At 43.9% G+C, this 24,352-nt stretch overlaps 1 protein-coding gene and 2 long non-coding RNA genes across 4 annotated transcripts in view; 2 read left to right on the forward strand and 1 right to left on the reverse strand.

Annotated features, from left to right (window-relative positions):
• The first annotated feature begins 427 nt into the window (after positions 1 to 427).
• LOC310703353 overlaps positions 428 to 24,352 on the forward strand; it is a 103,073-nt gene continuing 79,148 nt past the window's right edge. The window contains exon 1 of the long non-coding RNA XR_014524091.1: positions 428 to 628. This is a non-coding gene — a long non-coding RNA (uncharacterized lncRNA). The remainder of the gene's footprint in view (positions 629 to 24,352) is intronic.
• Positions 8,248 to 11,805, reverse strand: LOC310703111 (basic helix-loop-helix transcription factor scleraxis-like). 2 transcript variants are annotated; one of them, XM_083495184.1, is made up of 3 exons: positions 11,154 to 11,805; positions 10,145 to 10,246; positions 8,248 to 9,115 (listed from the first exon to the last, which is right to left on the reverse strand). In XM_083495184.1, the coding sequence occupies exons 1-2, from the start codon at positions 11,637 to 11,639 to the stop codon at positions 10,214 to 10,216; spliced, it is 519 nt and encodes a 172-aa protein (XP_083351310.1). In that variant the 5' UTR covers positions 11,640 to 11,805; the 3' UTR covers positions 8,248 to 9,115; positions 10,145 to 10,213. The 2 variants fall into 2 exon arrangements, with proteins under 2 accessions (XP_083351310.1, XP_083351309.1); XM_083495183.1 differs by having other exon boundaries at positions 10,149 to 10,246; positions 11,154 to 11,770.
• LOC310703269 lies at positions 11,518 to 17,603 on the forward strand. The gene is made up of 3 exons (XR_014524050.1): positions 11,518 to 11,640; positions 15,306 to 15,405; positions 16,683 to 17,603. It is a non-coding gene; the product is annotated as an uncharacterized lncRNA (long non-coding RNA).

The raw sequence follows: 24,352 nt of genomic DNA on the forward strand, positions 1-24,352 counted from the left end.
TATGTTCTCCAGAGCCGGCCCATCCCCCCCCCACACACTGGATAACCCTGATGCTCCCTAGGTCCCCGGCTGGGGACCGGGGAGGGAGAACGCCCAATGCCTGAGCCAAGGTCTACCCACATTTGAAAGTTAATAAAGTTGTGGCCAATTTAATCCCATAGCACGTTGTCTTGAGTCGTTATTCACATGACGGGGGGACCGTGCAGGATCTGGGGACTCCGCCTGTCCACGCAAATGTACTTTTACATTTGCCCTGATGTATTCATGTTCATCGGCAATACGTATTGCCACTAACACACCTGTCTGACTGGAACGTATTTCATAATGCATGGCTTATTCAAACCCTTTGGGTTTTTTTTTTTTATTGGCCGAAAGCCCATTTGAGTTTGCTGTTCTTCATTCTGAACATATTGTTTCTTTCCTAGGAAGGCTCAGCTTCAAAGTACAAAGCCCTCTTTCAGGTGGAGGAGTCCCAGCTGCCTGATCCCATCTAAACCTGACAGCTGCCTGGCCTTTTCCTCAGGCGAAGTTCTTTTGGCATGGTTGCTCTTTGGTCGACAAGTTCAATAACTACTGCATACATTTGGATGAATGATGTCGCTGGGTGCCTTGAAGGATATGTCGCCAGGTTTGTAAACAAGAGAATATGCATTAACAGGCAACAGTGGCTTGGATTCTGCTGTGAGAGGTACTACTAGTACAGGAGAGGTAACCAATTCTTTTCCCCACCTGCACTTCTCATGCCCTATCAAAACAAGTCGTAGTACAGGAGTGGAGAGCCTGTAGCCTTTCCAGACGTTGCTGGGCTACAGCTCTCATTGCCCCTGATCATTGGCTATGCTTGGCAAGGGCTGATTGGAGTTGGACTCAAATATGCTGGGAAGACCACAGGTTGTCCACCCTTGCTCTACTAGTTAAGGGCACCTTTCAGATAAGTTTTTCAGGTGTTGCAAAGAGCTGCAGTTTGTGTGTAGAAGGACAGGTTGCACCTGTGAAGTGTGTTTTGCTTGGGTTTCAGAGTCTTTGGATACCTGCTATCAGCTTTTTGAAATTGTCTTTTCTTGCAAACTCAACTTTGCAAACGTTAATTACCGTATTTTTCGCTCTATTGCATGCACCGGACCACAGGACACACCTAGTTTTTAGAGGGGGAAATCAAGGAAAAAAATATTCCCCCCCCCAGCCCCAAAGAGCAACGGACAGGCTGTGCACTTCCTCTTTAGCCTTGAGCAGCATCTTTAGCCTTGCGCAACGGGATGGATCACGCCCGCTGTCTACCGGGGCTGGACTAGATGACTCCTGGGGTTCCCTTCCAACCCTGCAATTCTGTGACCTCGGAAGTTGTTGGGGGTCTCCACCACTGGGGGACCATCTGCCTGGCGCTCTTTAGCTGTGATTCCTACATTGTGAGGGGGCTGGGCTAAATGACCCTCAGGTGGCCCTCCCAACTCTATACAGTCCTACACTTCTGTGGCAGGAGATCCACAGCCACTTCACACAATGCCCACTCCCAATTTTCATTGGAGAAACGTGGCTTCACTGTCTAGGTAGGTACCCCCCTACCTGCCACTCTTCCCTCACCCCACTTAAGCCGAGGGAATTCCTGCCCAGAGAAGTTCCCAGGTGAGGTTAATATCTACCTCTGGTAAATGGCTTTGTATCCTCCCTCTTTCCCTTTTCTCTTCTTCTTCTATGCTAGTTCCTTCTCTTGTGTTTTGTTTAATCTGATTTTATTGTATACTAAAATAAAAGCTGCAAAGTTTCCTTTTTTATAATATTCCCCCCCTCCAAACTAAAACGTTAATCTAGATAAAAACACTGATCCAGAGGAAAATAAGGGGGTGGAGAAAGGACGAAAAAAGAAAAAGAGGTAGAGATAGAGAGATTTTTAAAAAGTTGGCTTCTTTAGCCTTGTGCAGCCTCCCGCGGCTGGAGAGGCGTGCTAGGCAAAAGAGGAAGCCCCTGCAGCGAGCGGGATGGATCGCGCTCGCTGCCGGGCTTCCTCTTTAGCCTTGCGCAGCCTCCCACGACTGGAAAGATTGCGCAAGGCTTTTCTAGAGGAGGGAGAAGGGACTGACTGGCCGCATCAGTTCCTTCTCCCTCCTGGGGAAAAGCCCGCAAGAGCCGCGCGAAGCTTGTGTGTGGCTCTTGGGGGCTTTTCCTGCTTGCCTCCCCCCCTGCATTCACTCCATAGGACGCACAGACTTTCCCCCTTAGTTTTTAAGACGGAAAAACTGTGTCCTATGGTGCGAAAAATACGGTATGTATCAAAGTGCTTTGTTTTTGTTTTCATGTAAAGGAAATGGATGTCTCTCAACCGAGAAATAAATGTTCTGAATGGCCGTGCTTGCCCAGAACATTGGACTATTTTCTGAACTAATTCGGAAAGATTTATGTAGCGTAGGTCTGTTGTGCAATATTTTTAGCCAGTGAAATAATTTCTCAGACCTTTCAGAAAGCCCTGCTTGTTTCAATGGAACTTGCAAATAATGTGTGCTTGATGGGCTACATTGTGGGCCCTAGTTGTGCTTTGTGCTTGTGTTTCTGTGTGACTGCTGTAGCCTTATTCACATCAGATGAATGCATCAAATTCAACAGGTATGTATGAGCATGGCAATTGTATCAGCAACAAACCTTGTTGTTGTTGTTCTTGTGTTGGGACATATTTCTTTAATACCATAAGGCTATTGTTGGGAAAAGACACACACACATATATATGGGTCATACATCTGTTAGTTCTATGGTTTCTTGATGGAAGGGATAGTGTTTGTTGAATGTTTGTGTTGTTCACAAGTACGGCAGCAAGTTTGGTAATAGAAACATAGACATGTCGAGTTGGAAGGAATCCAAAGGGTCATCTGGTCCAACCCTTTGCAGTGATCATCCCCCTTCCCAGTGCTTCCATATAAATGCAAAAAAGCAATGCCACAACAAGGCTTAGGATCTCTACTATCAGTTGCAGCTCAAAGGTCCAGAGATGCCTGGGCCACTTCCAACTTTTGAGGCCCCTAGCCATAACAAGAATAAGAATAAAAATGGAAACAAAACAAGGCACCAAAAAATTACATCACATCTCTCATTTGTTTAAATTAGCCACTCTAAGCTGAGTGAAGTTGTTACTGTATAAATTTACCAGTGGGGAAGAAGGCTACTTCATTGAACATCAGTGCTGTATGGAAAGTGCCATCACAGAGTTTAGACATTTTCAACTCTACACCAGAGCTAGGGAACCTCTAGGCTGCAGACATAATTTGGCCCACAAGGCCATTTTTAGCGAACTGTACCCACTCATCAATCATGTGATATCATTTGAGGTCACCTGTCAGTCATGTTGATCCACTACTTTCCATGGCTTTCCTTGGATTATGTTTAAAATCTTACATAACTTATGTGTACGTGTTTGTGTGTGTGTGTGTGTGTGTGTGTGTGTGTGTAATGTATTTAAATTTGGCTTGAATCCCTGCGATGGGGTGAGCTCCCATTGTTCGGTCCCAGCTCCTGCCAACCTAGAGCCTAGGACTTGCCAATCAGAAAGTTGGCGGTTCAAATCCCCGCGATGGGGTGAGCTCCCGTTACTCGGTCCCTGCTCCTGCCAACCTAGCAGTTTGAAAGCACACCAAAAAGTGCAAGTAGATAAATAGGTACTGCTCTGGCAGGAAGGTAAATGGTGTTTCGATGCACTGCTCTGGTTTGCCAGAAGCGGCTTAGTCAAGCTGGCCACATGACCTGGAAAAACTGCGGACAAACGTCGGCTCCCTTGGCTTATAAAGCGAGATGAGCGCCGCAACCCCAGAGTCGTTCGCGACTGGACTTAACTGTCAGGGGTCCTTTACCTTTACCTTTTAAAGGGGGATTTAAATGTAAAATGTATACAAAAATATTGCAACCCCCCCCCCGGGTCATGTGGCCAGCATGACTAAGTTGCTTCTGCCTCACTTCTTTTTTGCTTCTAGACCTAAAGCAGCCCTCAGAAGGCTACCCAATTTCAAATCCAGCCCTTGGGCTGAAAGTGGTTCACTTTCTCTGCCAAAACCATATCTACTTGTTTGACTCTTTGGGTGTGCATGCAAATTGGGGGCCAAGCTAGCAGATATGGTCCTCTGCCCCCCTTCTTTTATTGCATATCAGGAGTAGAAGATGAGAAACAGCTGCTACATCACTAGCCACTCCTCAATGTTTTCGCATAAGCAACCACCACCCATTGCTTGGGCGTCTTATCTAAGAGATATTTTTCAACAGCAAAATAAAAATACAGTGGAAAATGTATGTTTAGAATTATTTTAATGTTAAATCTGTGTTACAAAAATACACTTTATTTTAGAAGAAATTTTCAGGCCTTTATAAACAAACTTGTCTCTTTTACACAGGCATTGTTACTACTGTTCAGGCCAAAGGGCAGTAATAATAATAATAAAAAAAACCCTGGCTGTTCTTATAAGAGCACAAATGGGCGTTTTGAACCATTAGTAGTAGTTAGGTAGTATGTTTTAAAGCTGTTGTTAAAAATATGTTAATGATTTTCCTCTTATCAGTAGCATCAGCCTTGCGAATAAGCCTACAAAGTTTAGTAGCCAATATTTATTTTATTTTATTTTTTACAACTCTGACAAGAGGCTATTCCACTATGTTTCCATGCTGGTGATGGAGACATACAACCTTCTTACTTCAAAGCCAGCATGGGAATGCAGGGTTCTGGACTATTAACAGGCTGGAAGAGGAAGGACAGAGCTGATGAATAGGTTCCTTTTCCTCCAACCCAGTACAGAAACCAAGCAGATTGCTGAGGAGGAATGGCAAGACCTACCCACCTCCTGCATGGAATTCTGGGCCCTTCGGCTTGCATGACATTCCATGTTGCCACACAAGTTGTAAACTGTAAGGCTGAGTAATGCCTAGGATACCACAGTAAGATTTTATTCCTGAGCATTCTGATTTAACCGGCCCTGGTGTGCTTTAGAATGACATTAACTGCCTTACATAGCAGCCGTACATTGAATAAACAGAGATGCTTGGATTTGAAAATTAGCACATTAAGCAACATCAATATAAAGCATACTTTGTTATGTACATTTTCAAGAGAACTAGGCTTTCCACTTCTATTTTCATAGATCTATACAAGGCATCTTAAAAGTGTAAATTCAAGAGATAGCACCCAAGTGAACTGAAACATTTTACAGCATAGTCCGTCTGGATATTCTGCTCCAAAGAATACCCTTTTGCACAGCCCCTCTTCATGACGGTGGGGTTTATTATGCAGGTGATGGAGTTCCAGCTGTGTTTTGGAGCCTGCATGTCCAGAACAAGCAGTTGGCTTGCAGCAGATAAATGGTACTCACTTCTGCTTTCTACCCATATGGTTAAAAAAAATGCATAAACTATGACAGCATAGTATGTGCACACGTATAGGAACATAGCTACAAGGTTAGTGTGTGGGGTAAGGTTAAAGGTAAAGGGACCCCTGACCATTAGGTCCAGTCGTGACTGACTCTGGGGTTGCGGTGCTCATCTCGCTTTATTGGCTGAGGGAGCCGGCGTTTGTCCGCAGACAGCTGGCCAGCTGGTCATGTGGCCAGCATGACTAAGCCGCTTCTGGCGAACCACAGCAGCACACGGAACCACCGCTGGAGTGGTACCTATTTATCTACTTGCACTTTGACATGCTTTCGAACTGCTAGGTTGGCAGGAGCAGGGACCGAGTAACGGGAGCTCACCCCATCGCGGGGATTCAAACCGCCGACCTTCTGATTGGCAAGTCCTAGGCTCTGTGGTTTAACCCACAGCGCCACCTGCGTCCCTAAGTGTGTGGGGTAGTGAACTACAAATTCAGAGATCCGATGGTGGACACAGGGTCTCAAAGTTAGTATTTGGAAATCCTGACCTCTAAATTGCTGTAACCAACTGTACGTGGCCAGTTATCACCAAAATAACATTGAAAGAGCCCCAAATCCCGAAAGAGTAAAGGATCCTGGAGTTGTGGGTGTGATCCAGAAGCAGACAAAGTCTTGCCAATGCAAAGTTGCAACAACCTTGGCAGAAGGTAAATGGCTGCTTAAGAAAAAGTTCATGCGCTTGCGATGAACTTTAGGTCTGCTTAGGGTTGGCTGCATCCCTCAGCTGCCTGGAGTGGCCTTGGTGTGGGGAAGCATCAGAAGCATAGCTGCTTATGGACTTGGGAGCCTTAGCTAGAACAACTTGAAGATTAAAGTCTTGCCTCACTATACACTGTAGGATATAGTAATCCCTTGAGTCATATTCATTTGATTGCTGACTTTCGTGATCTCACAAACCAAACACTTAACTTCTGTTAGTAGTTATCTGCATAAATATTCATGCAGGAGCCCAGTAGAAAGAACTGCAAAACCACCCAAATGTTCAGGAGGAGCTATTTAAATATTAGGATTAAGGACAGAGGACGACTTCATTTTAACAGAATTTGACTGTTCTGTTCCAATCGAGCTTTGCCCATATTGGATTGTCTTTTCCATTGAGCATCCAGGCTGCTCGTGCTTTTTCTTAAAGCGAAATTATTTGCAAAATGTATGTCCCATCATGCATTTCAAGGACTCAAGTCCCATGAGGGACTATATTTCTGCAGCATAATTTCATGTCGGCTAAGTATTTTTGTACAGTTATTATGCATAGTTCTAGATCCCTGGTCATGTGCTGGTTACTTAAGGAAACCTGGACTGCAGATATATAGAGATGACATTATATGTATAATTAAAGGGGGGGATCAAAAAGACTGGGTGGATGAGCTTAATATATCATCTATCTACATCTATCTATTTATCTATATCTATCTATCATCTATCTATCTATCATCTACCTACCTACCTACCTACCTACCTACCTATTGATCTCTCTATCTCTATCTCTATCTCTATCTCTATCTCTATCTCTCTATCTATATGGGGGAAGTACTTATAATTCAGATGCTATTTACCTGTTTATGAAAGGATAGTGCGGATTAAGTGTACTGTAATGGAATAGTCTACTGTTTCTGGTAAAAAAATAAATAAGAACACCAGACTATATTTATTCCAATTGTAAAAGACTTTTAAAAAAATTAAATAGCATGGGCATCAACTTCTAAGAAGGAGAAAGCCCTTATGTCCCTTTAAGAGCTCTAAAATAGAAAACATTCAGCAAGGGCATTTCCCCCCAACCATTGCAACAGAATAGTGGGCAAATTGGCCTGTTTGGAACACCTGTTTTCTTTAGAATTGACAAAGGGTCATAATCCGGTCCTCCTTTAGAATATGATTATTCTTTCCAAAGCAATTGAAAGATAATTATTAAAAGTGCATGTAACATTTTGAAAATTACAGGAGTGCAATAGAAAATGAAGGCGGGATGTATGCCCAAAATGTGAACAAAATTCATATGAACCAGTCACTAAATAGGACCTGATGGCTGCCGCTTTTCTTGTGCCTAGGATGACCACTTTGTTATAAATGAGTCAGCATGAGGCTTGTTAACTGCATGCAGGCCACCTCTACTCAGTCTGAGCTGTGTAGCTTTGTCAGAGGTGTGCAAAATCCCCAAGTCCGCTTGAGGGAAATATGACAGTTGACTTATTATGAGCAAGGAGCTGTCATGGGCACAAGGGGGGAAAATGGCCATCAGAACAGGGCACTGACCCCCAGACTGTGAAGAAGAAGAAGTGGAATGTGTTTCATATTCGTTCAAACTGCCTATCAACAACCCCTAGCTGGTTCATTTTGTCTCCAAAACTGGCAGCTGTATTTAAGCTTCCTGTCAGGAAAAGCCACAGAAATTTGGATGGTTGTGAGTAGGACCACAAAGGTTGCTTCACCGAAGGGGAGAGATTTACTTAGGGTTAAACCAACCTGCTCTATATTCTTCTTTGACTATAAGCAAAAGTTATGATGAAGGATTTGTGATAGATAAGAGCAGGCATCCCCAAACTCAGCCCTCAAGCTGTTTTGGGACTACAACTCCCATCATCCCTAGCTAACTGGACCAGTCGCCAGCAATGATGGGAACTGTAGTCCCAAAACAGCTGGAGAGCCAAGTTTGGGGATGCCTGGCTAAGAGAATAAAACATTCATCTACATTGTGAAATGTATGCCACAGAGCATTACTTTCATGTGGCTTAACTCAGGGATTAATATATACGGTACATATTATTATTATTATTATTATTATTATTATTATTATTATTTAGGAATGCTGAGGAGCATTGTTAATCTCGACTGATTTCCCCAATTTATTTCTTTTTGCTGATTTTTGTATTTATTTATTTGTTTGTTTGTTACATTTATAACCCAGCTTTCCTCCAAGATGCTCAGGGTGACATACGGGGTTCTCCTCCAATCCCCAGTTTATTCTCACAACAACCCTGTGAGGTAGGTTAAACTGAGAAATAGTGACTGGCCCAAGGTCACCTAGTGAGCGCCCCAGCTGAGTAGGATTAATTACTTTTAGATATGAAAGATGAGGCCATAAGTTACGGTGACATACCATAGTGTGAAAATGTTTCCACACATGCGCAAGCACACACCTCTTATTCCCGCTCTAAACACATGCATATGTCTCCTTAACGAAAGCTTTGTCTGACCATTTTAGAAACCCCTCTACTGTGAACTAATGTTGTTTTGTTTTATTATTCTGCCTGTGTTTGGAAAAGTGGCTTAAAAAACCCTCCCAAAACTTGCTCAGCTTAATTCAAAATAAAGATTGCATGCTTACATGACAACCAGCAGTCAGATACTGTAGCACCAGTGATAATGTACAGGCACAACTTGCGAGTAACCAAGGAGAGCAGATAAATTTAGAGGGCCCTTGGGAACTTTCCCTGCTCCACACCTCAATGATGAACAAATTTAGAAAGATCCCACACTGTTTCAAGAATTGGCCTGAGTCACTCGACAGCCCTTCTCAAGTTTCAGGCCTAAGTGGAGAACCTCCTCTCAGTTTGGCTGCATCTCCCTCCAGAGCCATTTGGCTAAGCTGATTTGACAGCAGAGCTGTGGTTCAAGTCTGTGGCTACGTTCACATGGCCAAAGATGGGTTTGTTCTGAAGCTGACATCGGGGTGCTTTGCTCATTTCAGTACCATGGGTACAAAGTTACATGACGGCTTCCCTCAGCATCTGCAGTAGAGAGACGATAAAATAGACATGCTTAAGCTACCTTGTGAGGGAGGAGAAGCAAGCGGCTGTATCACAACAGGTTTTTACTTGTCACTACACTACATTGTCTCACACACACAGCAAAAAGCAATCTGGCCCTGGGCTGACTATGATTGAGGGACACAGGATGGATGCTATTTTGATTCATTTTGAGCAAATCTTGACTGGACAGAGGAAATTACTGCCCTTTCCCACTGTGACTGTCTGGGGTGGGGAAAAACTAAATGGTACATTAAATGGACATAAGCATTTAATGGGTTTTGTTTTACTTTGAAAGTAAAAGCAGTGTGTAATCATGGTGGTGTATTTTCACCAGGATGGTAGAGCAGAGGGGGGAAATGTCAGTTCTGTCCTGATCTTCCTCACAACTACTATTTTTTTTAGAATAAAAACATAATATGCTAAATGCAATTAATTCCTTCTTGTCTGGCCCACGGACTGACAAAAGGAACCACACTGTGTTGATCAAGAAACAAAATGGGTACAACCGCTCTAGCCTTTGGGTATGTGCTTCTCCTGTAATTGGTGTACGATCCTTTAGTGCACAATTTTAGGGGAAATCATTGAATCTGCTAGCCGAGGCCAATGAGGTTTTGACTGAAAAAGAGAGAGGGTGGCGTGACATGGCTTAGCCGTCCAATGGTAACTAGAGGCTATGAGCCTGGTGCATTATGAGAGTCTCCCATTAAGAGGAGACGCCTGGTGTTTGACAGCTCAAGTTCCATCATGTGACATAGGTCTAGGAGGCATCAGTATCAGGGCTTGGCTGCTTAGGTTTAGCATTTCTTGCACGAAAATAGCTGCCACGCCAGGTGCAACTTTCCCCACCGTGTTCAGTTTCAACTGCAAAAATCCCCTTTGAATAAGCCTGTGGCAATGGAAAACAAAGTGCAGATCAGGGCTAGTCCTCCCCCCCTTCCCTTTTTTATGTAATTGCATGATTTCAGTGTAAACATTATGCTATAAGTGGCAGAGAGAGAGAGAGGTTACCTACAACTGTTCTATAACCAGTCCGGTATTTGTGCAAGCTTCTCTTCTGAATCAGTGTCCACAATGCTTTTAAAGAGACAAATGTTTCTCCCTTTCTCTGTGCTGCAAATAGAATAAAGGCATCCATTATAACGAGGCAGTGCACATAAACCATACATTAAAGTTTTATTTCAGTTCAGTTGTCAGTGGCCATCTCACCCAAATTTTACCTGTTAATATAAAAGGTCCTAGCCACCAAAGCAGAGATAAGCTTCACCTGTGCACTTCACGGTTGGTTGGGGTTTAAACGCCTGAACATTTCAAACACTGACAGTCTCAGTTATGAAATATGAAATTCATGTATATAAATTCTTTTCAGTGCAAGCTATAAAATAGACCAGGCACAATGAAGCTAAAAGAAAAGGGGGAAATATTCTTTTTTTAAAAAAAAAATATTCTATTGAGGAAGAGAAAGAGAAAAATCTTCATACTGTATGGAACAAAATAAAAGGAAAACACACAAAGGCCCCAAATGTAAACAGGATGTTACACTTGGCAGGTGATGATGCAAATCCCCAAAATAAGAGGGAAATGCAAATTATTTTTCCCAGCTACAACACAAAGCAAACTGCAGCTTTTGCACATTTATTCAAGCAATGCTCACATGAAGGGAGTGAGTTTTTGTAAGGAACATGCTTTAAAAAGAAGGAGCGCGTGCGCACACACACACGGTGCCCTAACAGTTTCAGACAAGGATTGTCTGTTCTGTGCATATTTTGGCTCCCCAACTGGACGCACTGAGGAAATGAAAGCTCTAGTTCACCTTTCTGATACGTTCCTCAATTTGATGCGAGTTCAGGCACAGGCTTTAAAGCCGATGACCAGAGCAGAAGCTCACCTTGCTGCAAAATTCTCCCTTGCTACACCTCTGCTGAAAACAACCCCAATCCGTGCAGGCCACAGCTTGCGGTGTAGATGTGTGGGGGGGTGGGGGTAGGGGGTGTTACTGAGTGCTGGATGCCAGCCTTACCAGCTTCCTCTGGTTGCTCAGGCAGAAGGTACAGATTGGTCTTGGTGCCGTTGCTGTGCCGCCGCCCTGCAGGAGAGGCTGGTATTGCAAGCAGGGCTGCCTCGGAGGCAACTGTTCCTCCCCCAAGCTCTCGCTCTGTTGCGGTGGCTGCTGCTGCTGCTGCTGCTGTAGGAGCAGCATGTTAGCCAGGTGGGAGATGTAGCTGGAGGCCAGGCGCAAGGTCTCTATCTTGGACAGCTTGCGGTCTGCGGGCTCGGTTGGGATGAGGGTGCGGAGGGTGCTGAAGGCTGTGTTCACGCTGTGGGTTCGGTCCCTCTCCCGGGCATTGGCAGCTTGCCTCTGCTTGCTCAGCCCGCTCAGCCGAGGGCTCTTCCGCTTGCGCTTCCCTTGGGCTCCGGTGGAAGTCAAGGATTTTCCGGAGCTGCTCTCGCTGCTGCCGCTCTCCAGTTCCTCCAGGTCGGATGCAGCACCCCCGCTCGACTTCATGGTGAGCCCAGCAGCCCCTCGGCCCCATCACTTTTATGCACAGCAGCTGCCACATTGCTCCTGTTAGCATCAGCCGCTGCTCTCCCAACTCCCCTCCAGCAGCAGGGTCATTTTTTGAATGGTTGCTCCTTTTAGATCTAGCATATGGTTGCTCTGTAAATAAGGCGAAGGAGGTGGAGCTGCCACCTCAAAGTAGCTGCACAGCTACGCCGGAGCTGTGCACCTGTTTCCCCCTTGTCATGTAAAAATGTGCAAGCTCTCTGGGAAGCCGCAGTGAGCATGTGCAGTGGGGAAATGGAAGCCCTTTCCCCAACCTTTGCCCTCAATTTCAGCAAGTGCTTTATCCTCCCTTCAGGTGCTTGAGCAGGAGAGAAAGAGCCCCCCTTGCCTCCCAGAAGCTGCTCCCGTATCTTGCTTCCCAGTATTAAGAGAACAGCCACTTGATAGACATGAAGAATCAAGGTTTTCCTTTCAGACACCATTTTTACAATTCACAGTGACTACATATTTAAAATGTTGAAATACTGTACATAGGAAGCTGCATTATACTGAATCAGACTATACTGAGTCCATATGGCTTGGTACAGTGGTACTTCGGGTTACAAACACTTCGGGTTACAGACTCCGCTAACCCGGAAGCAGTACCTCGGGTTAAGAACTTTACCTCAGGATGAGAACAGAAATCGTGTGCCGGTAGCGAGAGACACCATTAGCTAAAGTGGTATCTCAGGTTAAGAATGGTTTCAGGTTAAGAACGGACCTCCAGAACGAATTAAGTACATAACCAGAGGTACCACCTATAGTGGCTGACAGGGCCTTTCTCCAGGGTTTCAAGAAGGAATTGTTCCCAGCTGTACTCTAAGGACACCAGGAATTGAACTTGGGACTTTTTGCATGGGAAGCAGATGCTCTACCACTAAGCTACAGTTCTTCCCTGGTTTCTACTGTTAGGAAAGACATGCATTTCTGGGACACATTTTTAAAAGTGTAGGTGTTACTCTCACATCCAGGTACATTCATGCCTCCCCAAAATTCATATACCTGCTTCCATCCATTTCCACATACAAATACTCTGTGTATCCAGCTTCTTTTCAACAGGTTTTTGAAGGAATAGCTCTAAGATAATAATTCACAGATTAGCCTTTTTGTAATACTTTGCAAAGCACTCATAGTACCACTATTATCTTGACTTAAACTGATGGGCATCTTACCTCAGTCATACAGTTTGCATGACTGAGGTTTTAACGTGTCATATCATTACTATCTATCTATCATCTATCATCTCACGAGAAGAATATATAAAAGCTAAATGGAACGGAGAGAATTTTTGATGAATAGTTTTAATGTAATTAACTTGTGCATTTGGAATTAACTTAGCTGTCTATTGATTTTTTCATACCTAAAATAGGGCTGCCATGTGTCCAGAATTTTCTGGACATTCAAAGGCAGAATTGACATCTGGGGAGAATTTCTGAAAGGTGGTGCTTTGTTCCAGATCTTATACAAGTCAATCAACAGAGCATTAAGCGCATGCCTTAATTATTTGGGGTAATAAGTTTACCACCAATGTCCTTGAATTACAGCCCTTCACCCCTTCTTGATTTGGACTGTGTTTTCATTCTTTCCAAACCTCATCAGGCAATTCTAGGCCATGTCAGCCCCCTACTGCCCCCAACTTTCCCTATTGCCAGTCCCCCTGTCCCAGTCATTCTGTCACCTTCCTGTTTACCAAAGGTACCTTTTCGGCAGATGTGTTAAGGGTGTGAAAGCAGGGTTGGCCGATCCCATTTCACCACCTGAGGTGAAATGGGAAAGTTCTGCTTTCCCACCCCTGCTGCCGAAGCCTTGCTTACCAGGGTCTCACATCATTATCGTCTTCTGGCGAGATCTCAAGCGATCACATGACACTCTTTAGATCTTTGCAAGATCTTTCTCAAAGCTGCTGCTGCATGACCTTGGTGATGCCCCATGGGATACCTCTGCCTGAGGTGACTGCTTCAGTCCACCTCATAGACAGGTGAGACCTGTGTGAAAGAGATGACTACTCCTTGGGCCTCAAACAAGAGATGTTCAACTTGAAGACGTCTGAGGTCTCCATGTTCAAGGTCCCAGTAGTCCTGGCATCTTACATTTCCTATTATGTTTGAGCCACTAACTAAACTACAGTGGTACCTCTAGTTAAGTACTTAATTCGTTCCAGAGGTCCGTTCTTAACCTGAAACTGTTCTTAACCTGAACGCACCACTTTAGCTAATGGGGCCTCCCACTGCTGCCGCACCACCACTGCACGATTTCTGTTCTCATGCTGAAACAAAGTTCTTAACCCAAGGTACTATTTCTGGGTTAGCGGAGTCTGTAACCTGAAGCGTATGTAACCCGAGGTACCACTGTATAAGGCTTTCAGATTTAATCAACCTTCTTCTATGCTGCTCTTTGTTGCTGCTGCTTTGATCGCAAAAAGGTCAACCCATGAGAGGGGGAAAGGACCTTGGTGAGGACAGCTCAGAACAAGCCAAAATTATTCATGAGCTGAACTGCAATTCAGTGTGATTTGGGTTCATGCCCTTAATTTCCAAGCTGTGGGGGGTCATTTCTGAATCACCCCCGCTCCAAAAATCTGCAATGTCATACCATGAACTGTTTGCCTCCCGTCTCAAACAACTGGTGCCCCAAGATGGGAAGGTGTGTCTTCATGTGCATCATACAGTGCATGCAGCCAGGTCAAGGGTGTCTGGATAAGCACTGCAATAAACTTTTGTATAAACACTGACCAACATGCCAATATAAATGCCTTTCCTGCATGTACATAGACCTCTTATCATTTTGAACTGGGCAGATGATGGCTGGAGGAACTTCTATCACTTTTTCTTCCAAGCACCAGTCATGCATACTTAATATGGACCATTTTTGGCCGTTTTCAAAACATGCCTTCCTCAACCATTTACTTATTAAAAGGTTAGCATTTGCACTCATTCATTATGCATGGCTTTTCCATAAAAAATGACAGCGCCATCACACTTTAAAGCCCCAGAAAGGTCACAGTCCAGGTTTTCCCAGCTGAATCATCTGACTGGCACTCAAACTAATTGCCAGAACTAAATAACCATTTTTACGTGACCCCCCTTCAGAAGATTATTGTCATTGTTTGTCTAAATATTGATCAGCTTTTCCACTCTAGTGTTGAGTTACCAGAGATGCCTCCCTCTTATCACAAATGCAAATGCTCCAAAATGGCCAGCTGCTTTGACATTCTTGGCCTAGAGTGTCATCATGCCATCAATAGTCACACAATAGTCTCACTATCGCTGTGTGATGCAGTCCTTCAGGCTCAGCACTGATGTTTCATGGTTTAAGCAGAGAAATCCACAGACTTGAATGTAGACACAAAAACACACTCCACAAATTGTGCTTCTTGTGCAATGCATTCATTATTCACTAATATAACCATTGAAATGACATATTGATAATTGATTTTAGCCAGGCTCCATGTGGCTAATTCCAGGAGAGCAAGGAGGGTTTTAGTTTGTGTTTCTTGAACAGTACTACCCAATGCAACATTGGCCACCTTGTACTTTTAGCCTATTGATGGGCAAAATCTCCTTTGCTTAATTTGGAACCAACTAGTACTGAGAAGCTTTTAATGAGGCTTTCATTCTTTTCCAACAGTGTGGAGCACAGCTGTATAGCTACTAGCCAGAGGAAAGACCCCAAGAGGGAATATGGAAGAAATATACTAGAAGATTATAAGCCAGTATATTTTCTCCAGGTTTGGAATGTTGCCGCATGCAGTCTTAAAGTACCATGTACATGACCATATTGCTCCCTGGGAGTCACTTTTTAGTTTAAACTGCCCTGTGCCAGCCAGAGCTGAGAGTCTCCTGGAAATCCATCAAGCAATATTCAGACACATACAAAAAAATACTAAGTTGAAGAACAGTCCACATTTCTTGCCAGATTCCAAGCAATTTCTGTAGTTCTTTATGTATACTTCTGACAAAAAGAAAAACACACACCAAACAGGCATGGTTAGACATGGATGCACAAAGCATTTAAAAACAAGCAAGCAAGCAAGCAAGCAAGCAAGCAAGCAAGCAAACAACCAACTCCAAGACCCCTTGCACTCTGCTCTGCTCCATCTTGCTTCTCGTCCAGGGCGGCCCTGCTGTCTACCTGCCCCTCAGAATCAGTGCATCCACAGGGCCTCGGCAGCTGGGCCTCGGCAGCTGCAGCCTTCCTTACTCCTTGCCCACTCTCCAGCAGCCACTACAAGCTGCCCAAGGGAGGAGGCCCACATCACCGGCCATGGAGAGGCTCCCTCACGGCCACAGCTGCCGCCACCACCAGCTCTCAGGACAAGCACTGGCTCACGCTCCTCTCTGAGCTTAGCAGTGGTGGCTCTGGAAGAGGAAATAGGGACATTGTGGGATCAAATTAGAAGCTGGGATGGTTTTCATAGTACCAGGACTGTCCCTGGGAAATTGGGACACTTGGAGAGTATGGCATTTTAGGACCTATTTATCATAGAAAGCTTGGAGACTGCACCAGCCAGGAAGTTGGACAGAAATTTCATTGTCTCTTTTAAACAGGAAGAACCAAACAGCTACAGGAAACCCCCTGATTCCACCAAGATACAGCAAATTCCAGCGCCATCTAAGCCCTATGCAGGACATTACAATGCAGCGTTCAGAAGGGGAATGGGAAACCAGGTGGAGACAATGTGCTATCTCTGCTCCCCCTCCACCCCCCATAATTCCTATTATCCTCAACTTGCGGAGGGTGACTGTGGAAGGTCCCTGCACATTTTAGAACTCTGATTTTCCATGGTTCTCAAAAGCAAAGGGAACCTCCACAGATACTGGAGGCTGCCCCCTGCAGTCAGCTCCCCACTTCCAAGTTAAGGGTAATGGGTACAATGACAGAGAGGTGTCAGAGCTTGCATGCTCATCCCCACTGCACTCCTCATGTGTTTTCTGACCAACCTGCATAATGGCGCTTTCCACACACCCTTCCTAAACCTCTTTACTTCTTTTTTTCTGAGTTAAGGAAGGGAAACTTGCAGAAGGACTTGAAAGGAGTGAAGCTTTGCAGCTGATACAACAAAGAGCTAATCCAGTGATTAAGGACAAGAAAAGAGACTTAATGATCCTTGTTTTTAACCCCAAGACTGCTTGAAAGTTCACCAGGAAATGGCTAGAGAACTCAGAGAGGCTTGTAAAACATCCAAAACGTTGGTGGCTTTAATTGCTTCGTTATTGATTGAGATAACATTTAGGAAAGCGCTGTGGGGAATGAATCGCCTTAAGGAAGGTGTAATAGCTCAGAGCTGGCATTGTTGCTTGCAACTAATAATATAGGCAAGACTAAGTCTGTGCAAATCTCTCATCATTTTACAGGCAACATTTTAATACCCAGCTGACAAAGTACAGTCATGGAATTAATAGAAAGAGCCCAAAATTTAATCCGACTCCATGTCGTAAGGGCTCCTCCATAATAAAACTTGTTTATTCAGTTTTCATTCTGATTCACTTGCACAAAGCTTGCACGACTCTGTGAGGTCTTTATTGAGCATTGGTTCTCATTGGTTTATGGGCCGGTTGTACAACAAGAAGCATTTACCCTGCACTCATTCTGATTTGCTTGCTGGGTATTTACCTGTCATTTCACCATCACTTTCCTAACCACAAAAGTCTGGGTCTTTTAGAGTGGATTTGTCGTGCTACGATGGAAAAGCACATTACTTTAATTTCATAAACCTAAAGTCTGAATCCTTCCTGCAATATAACAACAGTCTGGAGGTTAATAATAATAATAAATTTAATTTATACCCCGCCCTCCTCAGCCAAGATCGGGCTCAGGGCGGCTAACAACCAATAATAAAACAAGCTGATTGAAATACAACTTAAAAAACAAAATTAAAATACAACATTAAAACATTAAAATGCAGCCTCATCATAGGAGGAGAAAGGAGACAAGAAAGAGAGGGAGGAAATAAAATTGATTCCAAGTTAAAGGCCAGGCGGAACAACTCTGTTTTACAGGCCGTGCGGAAAGAAATCAGATCCTACAGGGCCCTCATGAGGCAGAGCGTTCCACCAGGCCAGAGCCAGTGTTGCAAGGCAAGAACATCCATTCACTAATCAACACAAAATGGCCTCTGCAGATCACTATGCTCCTTAAGCAGATAGAAGGGGTTTGAAGAGCTGTGTTAAAAGGGGAAAATGGCTTGGGATTCCTTATACCAAGGATGATAATCCTGTGGCCCTTGTGATGTTGTGAGGCTATAGCTCAGGCATAGGCAAACTCGTCCCTCCATATGTTTTGGGACTACAACTCCTATCATCCCTGACCACTGGTCCTGTTAGCTAGGGATGGTGGGAGTTGTAGTCCCAAAATATCTGGAGGGCCGAGTTTGCCTATGCCTGCTATAGCTGCTTTCATCCCTGACCATATTGATGGAAGTTAGCATCCAGCAACAGAAAGCAAGTGATGGATTCCCCAGTTTTGACGTATACTATGGACCCAGAAAACCCTAAGATTTCAAAGGAAGCTTCCTCAAGCCACAGTTTGTGAACCACACAGAGTTAATGACTGGAACAAAAGAAATAACATGTAAAACTAATAATTTCATTTTATGCCTTCATTCAACTGCACCTGAGTGCTGAAATAGTGAGTCTGGAGCCTGCACCTTATACATTTATTTCACAACATCAACACTTTGGGATCATCTAAGTCTGCATACGCTAAAAGCACATTTACAACATATCACTCTGTCCCCTCAAGAACTGCAGGATCTGTACTTTACCACTCACAGGTGGAAGCTACACACATATAAAAAAATGCTGTGGAAATGCTTTTTAAAAAAAGTTTTGAAAAATATATTGAATTTGCCATAGCTCACCATCACCGTCTAGTGTCACATTTATATATTGCACTTTACAACTTAAAACATTTTATTTGCAGCTGTATAGCCAAGTCCACAGAGAAACAGTTCCTAGGATTTTGGGGGTGGGGAGGGTGCTTTAAATGGCCTTCAAATGCCTGGTGCTAACTCACAGATAATTTCCCAGGCACACGGGTTTATCTACACGTGATTCAAGTTACAAGAAAGGAGATTCTGACTAAACATCAGGAAGAATTTTTTGATGGCAAGAGTTGTCAAGCAGTGGAACAGACTCCCTTGGAAGGTGGCCGATTCTCCTTCCTAGGAGGTTTTAAGCAGAGGTTGGGTGGCCATCTGACAAGGATGCTTTTTGAGATTCCTGAATTGCAGGGGGCTGGACTAGATGGCCTTTGGGATCCCTTCTAACTCTACAATTCTATGATTTGATGTGTAACTTTTACAATTTATGAATGGTTGTGCTCTAGCAATGACCTTTGAATTTTAATGGATTAGTTACTGCTTCAAATACTGTACGGCGAATTTGAAATACTGTATATAAATTCTAGAAATGAGGCAACTTATTTTTACTGCCTGTTACTTACTGGACACTCAGAAACTACAAAAGGCCAAGCAGAAGTGGTGGCTGTGGTTGTGAATACCTTAAGAATATTGGTTCCTCTTGCCAGTTTTGCACTTTCGGGTACTATAAAAGGAAGATCTTCATGCTTTTGATGTATTAAACTGCCCCCTTCCAGAAAACTGGAGTGTAGCAAGAGCTTTTATGGATGCACATTTTCAGTGCTCCTTTTCATGTACTTGAAGCGACACTGTGTGAATGCAAAGGAAGCCAATAAAGCATGAAAGAAATGTAATCCGGTGTATAATTACGAGCATACTTCTCTTACGCTTGTGCCCAGGGCAGTCTGCACTGCTCCCTTCCTCTCCCCACTGCTTCCTTGAGTGGCCTCTGCAGAGGTACTCAAAAGGGCTGATCTCTTTTGGGTATTCTACCTTGTTCTGCTTTTGCCTTACACTGAAACAGGCTTTTAATCTAGCTAAATGACTGGAACTGTGACCCTGAGCCTTCGTTCTAATTGAGCTTTTCACCGAATTAGGTCTTCGCTACGCTGGATTGAAATCAGCCCAGGGAGGAACTCCCTTGAAGTCTTGTAAAGACATGCCGAATTTTCAACCCCTGTAATTAGAGCGAAGTCAGGAGCTCACCATTTATCACTCCATTACGCTACGTAGCTATCCTATTCACGCCAGATACAGGGAGACTGTGAAAGCAGTTATTCCAGCCAGCCATTCTTGCTATCTCTTAAACCCATTGAAGTGGCTACATATGCAGCACACATAAAAAAGGAAGCCTGCCTTTTTTAATTGTGAGAATACAACATACTGTTGTTGTAAGGCAATATTATCAAATGTGCAAATTGAAATTATGATGAGTAATCGGACATGCCTGGTTTAACATTTCAAGTCCATCATACCTTTCCAATGAAGCCTCTCATATCCTCCAACATTTCTCCGATGAAACAGGGACGCGGGTGGCACTGTGGGTAAAACCTCAGTGCCTAGGACTTGCCGATCTCATGGTCGGCGGTTGGAATCCCCGCGGCGGGGTGAGCTCCCGTTGTTCAGTCCCAGCTCCTGCCCACCTAGCAGTTCGAAAGCACCCTTAAGTGCAAGTAGATAAATAGGTACCGCTTTATAGCGGGAAGGTAAACAGTGTTTCCGTGTGCTGCGCTGGTGCCGGCTCGCCAGAGCAGCTTCGTCACGCTGGCCACGTGACCCAGAAGTGTCTGCGGACAGCGCTGGCTCCCGGCCTCTTAAGTGAGATGGGCACACAACCCTAGAGTCTGGCAAGACTGGCCCGTACGGGCAGGGGTACCTTTACCTTTTTTATTCCCTCATCATCATCATCATACTAATAATAATATTTATACCCCTCCCATCTGACTGGGTTACCGCAGCCACTCTGGGTGGCTTCTAACACATATAAAAACATAAGAAATCATTAAAGATTAAGAAGCTTCCCTATCCCAGCACATGTCTTCTAAAGGTTGCATAGCTACTTATCTCCTTGGCTCAGGGGTCTTGTAACTCCATACCTTCCAACATTTCTCCAATGAAAATAGGGATGTCCTAAGGAAAAGCAGGGCATTCCAGGATCAAATCAGAAACCAGGATGGCTTCTGTAAATTTGGGATTGTTCCTGGAAAATAGGGGCACTTGGAGGGTCTCAGCTCCTGATTCCCATGACCTACCTCTGTAACTTAGCTGGTAACTGTTGGGTCTTCCAGGCCCTGCCCCTTTCCTAGGCCACACCCCCTTTCCCAGGCTGTACCTCTCTCCAGCTCTGCTCTGCTCTCTCCTTGAGCACTTTGCCTGGCTGGCATGTGTCCTTGAACTACTTGCCTGGGTAGATGTGAGAGTGACCACACAAATGTAAACGTGACATCTGCTGCTGTGACTGCTTTTGCCTTTGGCTGCACACACTCTTTACCTTTTAACTTTCAACCACCACTGGAAGATTGCCCAGGAGGAAAGCAGCTCTCGATTGAAAACATTTCCCTGTTCCTGCTTCACACCAGCTGTTTTTGTTTTAAAAAGGAGATACACTTCAATACGTTGGCTGACATGTGTTGAAATGGAACATGACCAAAGTAAGATGCCCTGTTCATTTCATAATATTGGAAGACAATGTACTGGTATGCTGGGGGCTATCTGATTACATTTGATTAATGAGCATCTTGGGAGGCTTGTTTAAAAACAATGAGGAAAACTTGAAATGAGTGGCCTGAGTAAAAATGACATGCTCACTCATAAAAACAGAATGACCCAGGGGCCTATTGGCACATGCTGGTTACTTTTACTGTGCATACCTACATATAACCATAGGTGAATTAATGTGCCTTATATAGAAGTGTTCCTACAACACAGCTTATTCCATAAAAAGGCATTGTAAAGACCTCATTTTTTTTAAAAAAAATCAACCTTCCCAACTCTCTATCGTAACAACATTCAATATTCAGCATTATTCCGTATTCAACAGTATTAATCTTTGGCACTAAATCTAGTTATAGCTAATAAGGGTTAATAAAATCTCACCCTCTGAATTTTGCAAGTCCATCTGAAAAGTGAGCAGAGCAAAACCTGAAACTGTGAACCCACAGAGTTATAACACAATAGTGGAAATCTGTGCATTCTTATTTATAACTACAGTTCTGCATTTTAACCTATTTTCTCTACCCTTGCTTAATTTTTGAATGCATATATAGCCAATGACCTTTAATCTAGGAAACCTGAAGAGCAAATCTGTGGCCAGTGCTCCTTCATATAAACTTTCCTGGCACATAGAAAACTAGCATGCCAAGGGGGAACGATGGAACAGAACACTTTTCTGGTGTTGGAATTGCTTTAATATATGGGAGTGCATTCAGATATTGGATAAGTGGTATAGCCCAGCCCCAAGAGCTTGCACCATGATCCTGATAATGCCGACAATTTCTTATTATTTGCCACAATCTGCCAAGAGTTCTTATAAAGTTATTTTACTCCTCTGATTTTCAAAAACTCCCCAAGGATCTTATAAAAGTAAAGTTTTATTTTTGGCAAAGGAAATGTGTAGTTTCATTCTGGAAAGGTGCCTTTAACACATTCAGCAACTAAACTGAAGGAGCTCGTATGATTTTGTGCAGGAAATACCTTTCCTGAGAAGCCATTTAAATGAAGTTCTCGACTTGTCTTGATAACTTTTTTTGGAGCAAGGGATAGGCTGCCTTGCATAATTCTTTGCCTGCCAGGCATATCTACATGCTGACCTGCTGTGTAAGCTGACTGTCTGAGAGGGGATATACAAAAGGATTATACCTTCCTTTCTGGGCAGACTTGAACAGGTATCTGGTCTGGAACGCATCCCCTTGTTTGATGACCTGCCTGTAAGGCATCTGTCTAGTTATCTTCCTGCTCAGCTTGGAGTTGTGTTACTGGCAGATTGAACTGTTGCCTGCCTGGGGGGGTACTCTGACAAAGTACCTACTAGGCAATTCTGAACAATTATTCAGCTCAAATGTATCATCTTTCTGAAAGGTAGCAACTGCGTTGCAGTTTCCATCATTGTATTTTCATATTGCGTCTTCTTCTTGTGCTCAGTCTCTTTCACCTTCGCTGCGTATTTACAGTGTATCATCATCATCATTTTAATTAGTGGTAGTAATATGTCCCCATCTGAGTATAACACACGTCAAAGATACTAGAAGCAAAGAGAGACTTTGGCCTTGAGGAGAAATCTCAAGGAGAGACATGTAATCAGTTATAGTGATACACCTGAGGCATAACATCTGCCTATAATTTGTCACCCCATCCATGACGGATGAATTTGGGGTGTCCAATGTCATGCCACTGCCCAGTTTCAGAGGCCATAATTCAACATCCAGGCTGGTTCTGAAGTGGGAGACAAGGACTTACCGTGGTGGTGCTCTTTCCACTTTCTTCATTTTTAACACAGGGGCGGGGAATCTTATTTAGTCTGAGAGCCTTGTGGGCAACCTTCCATGTGGGCAGAGCAATGGAAAGAACTGTGCTCCTCCCTGTATGGTTAAAAAGATTGCGACAGAAACAACCTCCACTTCCAGGATGATCTCCTCCTCTGAAAACAGGACAATGAAATCCCAAGATGAGTTTGGATTTGGCGATTCCTCTTGGGCTGTATTGACATGTCACCCTGGCTCAGCAGGGACTCAACTGGCCTAACTTATACATTTGTACGACCCCAAAACGGGGGGTTCTGGGGTGTGACAAGTGCGTGACAGGACAAGAAGAGACTTGTATCTATTCCAAACACCATCATGCTCAGTTATATGATGAGGCAACCTGCTCAGCCAGCGAAAAGGGTGGTGTAAGTGAAATTCGTTTGGAATAGGAGTATTTTAAGCTACCATATGTTACGCCTACATAAACTGTGTCTGCTTTCTATAGCTATTAGTGCTCTGTAAGCTGTATAGGGCTCTCATAACCACCTTCAGTATGCTTTGGATTCTGGCACCTGACAGTATTTAACTAAGTTGTTGCATGCATGGCAAGAGGTCCACTTGCACAATGGGAATTCCCTTCTCCTCCCATACCCTGCATCCCATAAACCTGCCCCAGAGGGTTGGGAGAACTCCATACAGGCTTAGGGGGTGTACAGCAGCAGGAGGGGATGTAATTCCATTGTGTGAGTGGCCCTTGTTCCGTGCATGCACACCTCACTTAGTACCATGTTGAATTCCACCCAATGTGTATTTATGTGGTGAGAGAGAGCAAGGAAGAAAACCTTCGTACAAAATGTAGCATAGTATTTTAGAACTACTTGTTGCACCACATCTCTCAGGCATGCGACTATACAGCTTGAAATTGATAACATCACTGTCAAACTTGCATTTAAAAAATAGATGCCAGTAAATTGGCATTGCTTTAAAATTTGAGGTAAAGGAAAATAGATGCTGCATGCAGTGTATTCCAGAAGCATCATCCATAAACAATCCTAAAATATTTATAAAGGGCGGTCTACTGCAACTTTATTTTCCACAAAATAAATGCCATAAGCCTGAGATGTGTAATAAAGGTCTGAGATTTATTAGTGGGGAAAATCGAGCAGACACTGCTAAATTATGAATGATACTGGAGTTTTCTTATCCTCTAGAGAAAGATGAGATGGGATTAGGGAAGAAACAAGAAATTAGATAATCAAGAACCACATTTTTTTTGTGGGGCGGACCAGGCATGGTAAGACCATTTCTGATGTCAAACTGTTACTGATCCTAATATCAGACGGTGGGCCAGGAGT

Source organism: Podarcis liolepis (genome assembly GCF_965112155.1).
Source record: "Podarcis liolepis genome assembly, chromosome: 1".
In the NCBI taxonomy this organism is placed as follows: Eukaryota; Metazoa; Chordata; class Lepidosauria; order Squamata; family Lacertidae; genus Podarcis; species Podarcis liolepis.

Bases quoted from the DNA above. Each gene is read 5' to 3' on its own strand.
- LOC310703111 (XM_083495184.1), bottom strand. From the start codon at position 11,639: ATGAAGTCGAGCGGGGGTGCTGCATCCGACCTGGAGGAACTGGAGAGC. The intron at 10,247-11,153 runs GTAAGGCTGGCA...TTCTATTTGCAG, and splicing joins TGAGCAACCAGAGGAAGCTG to CACAGAGAAAGGGAGAAACA.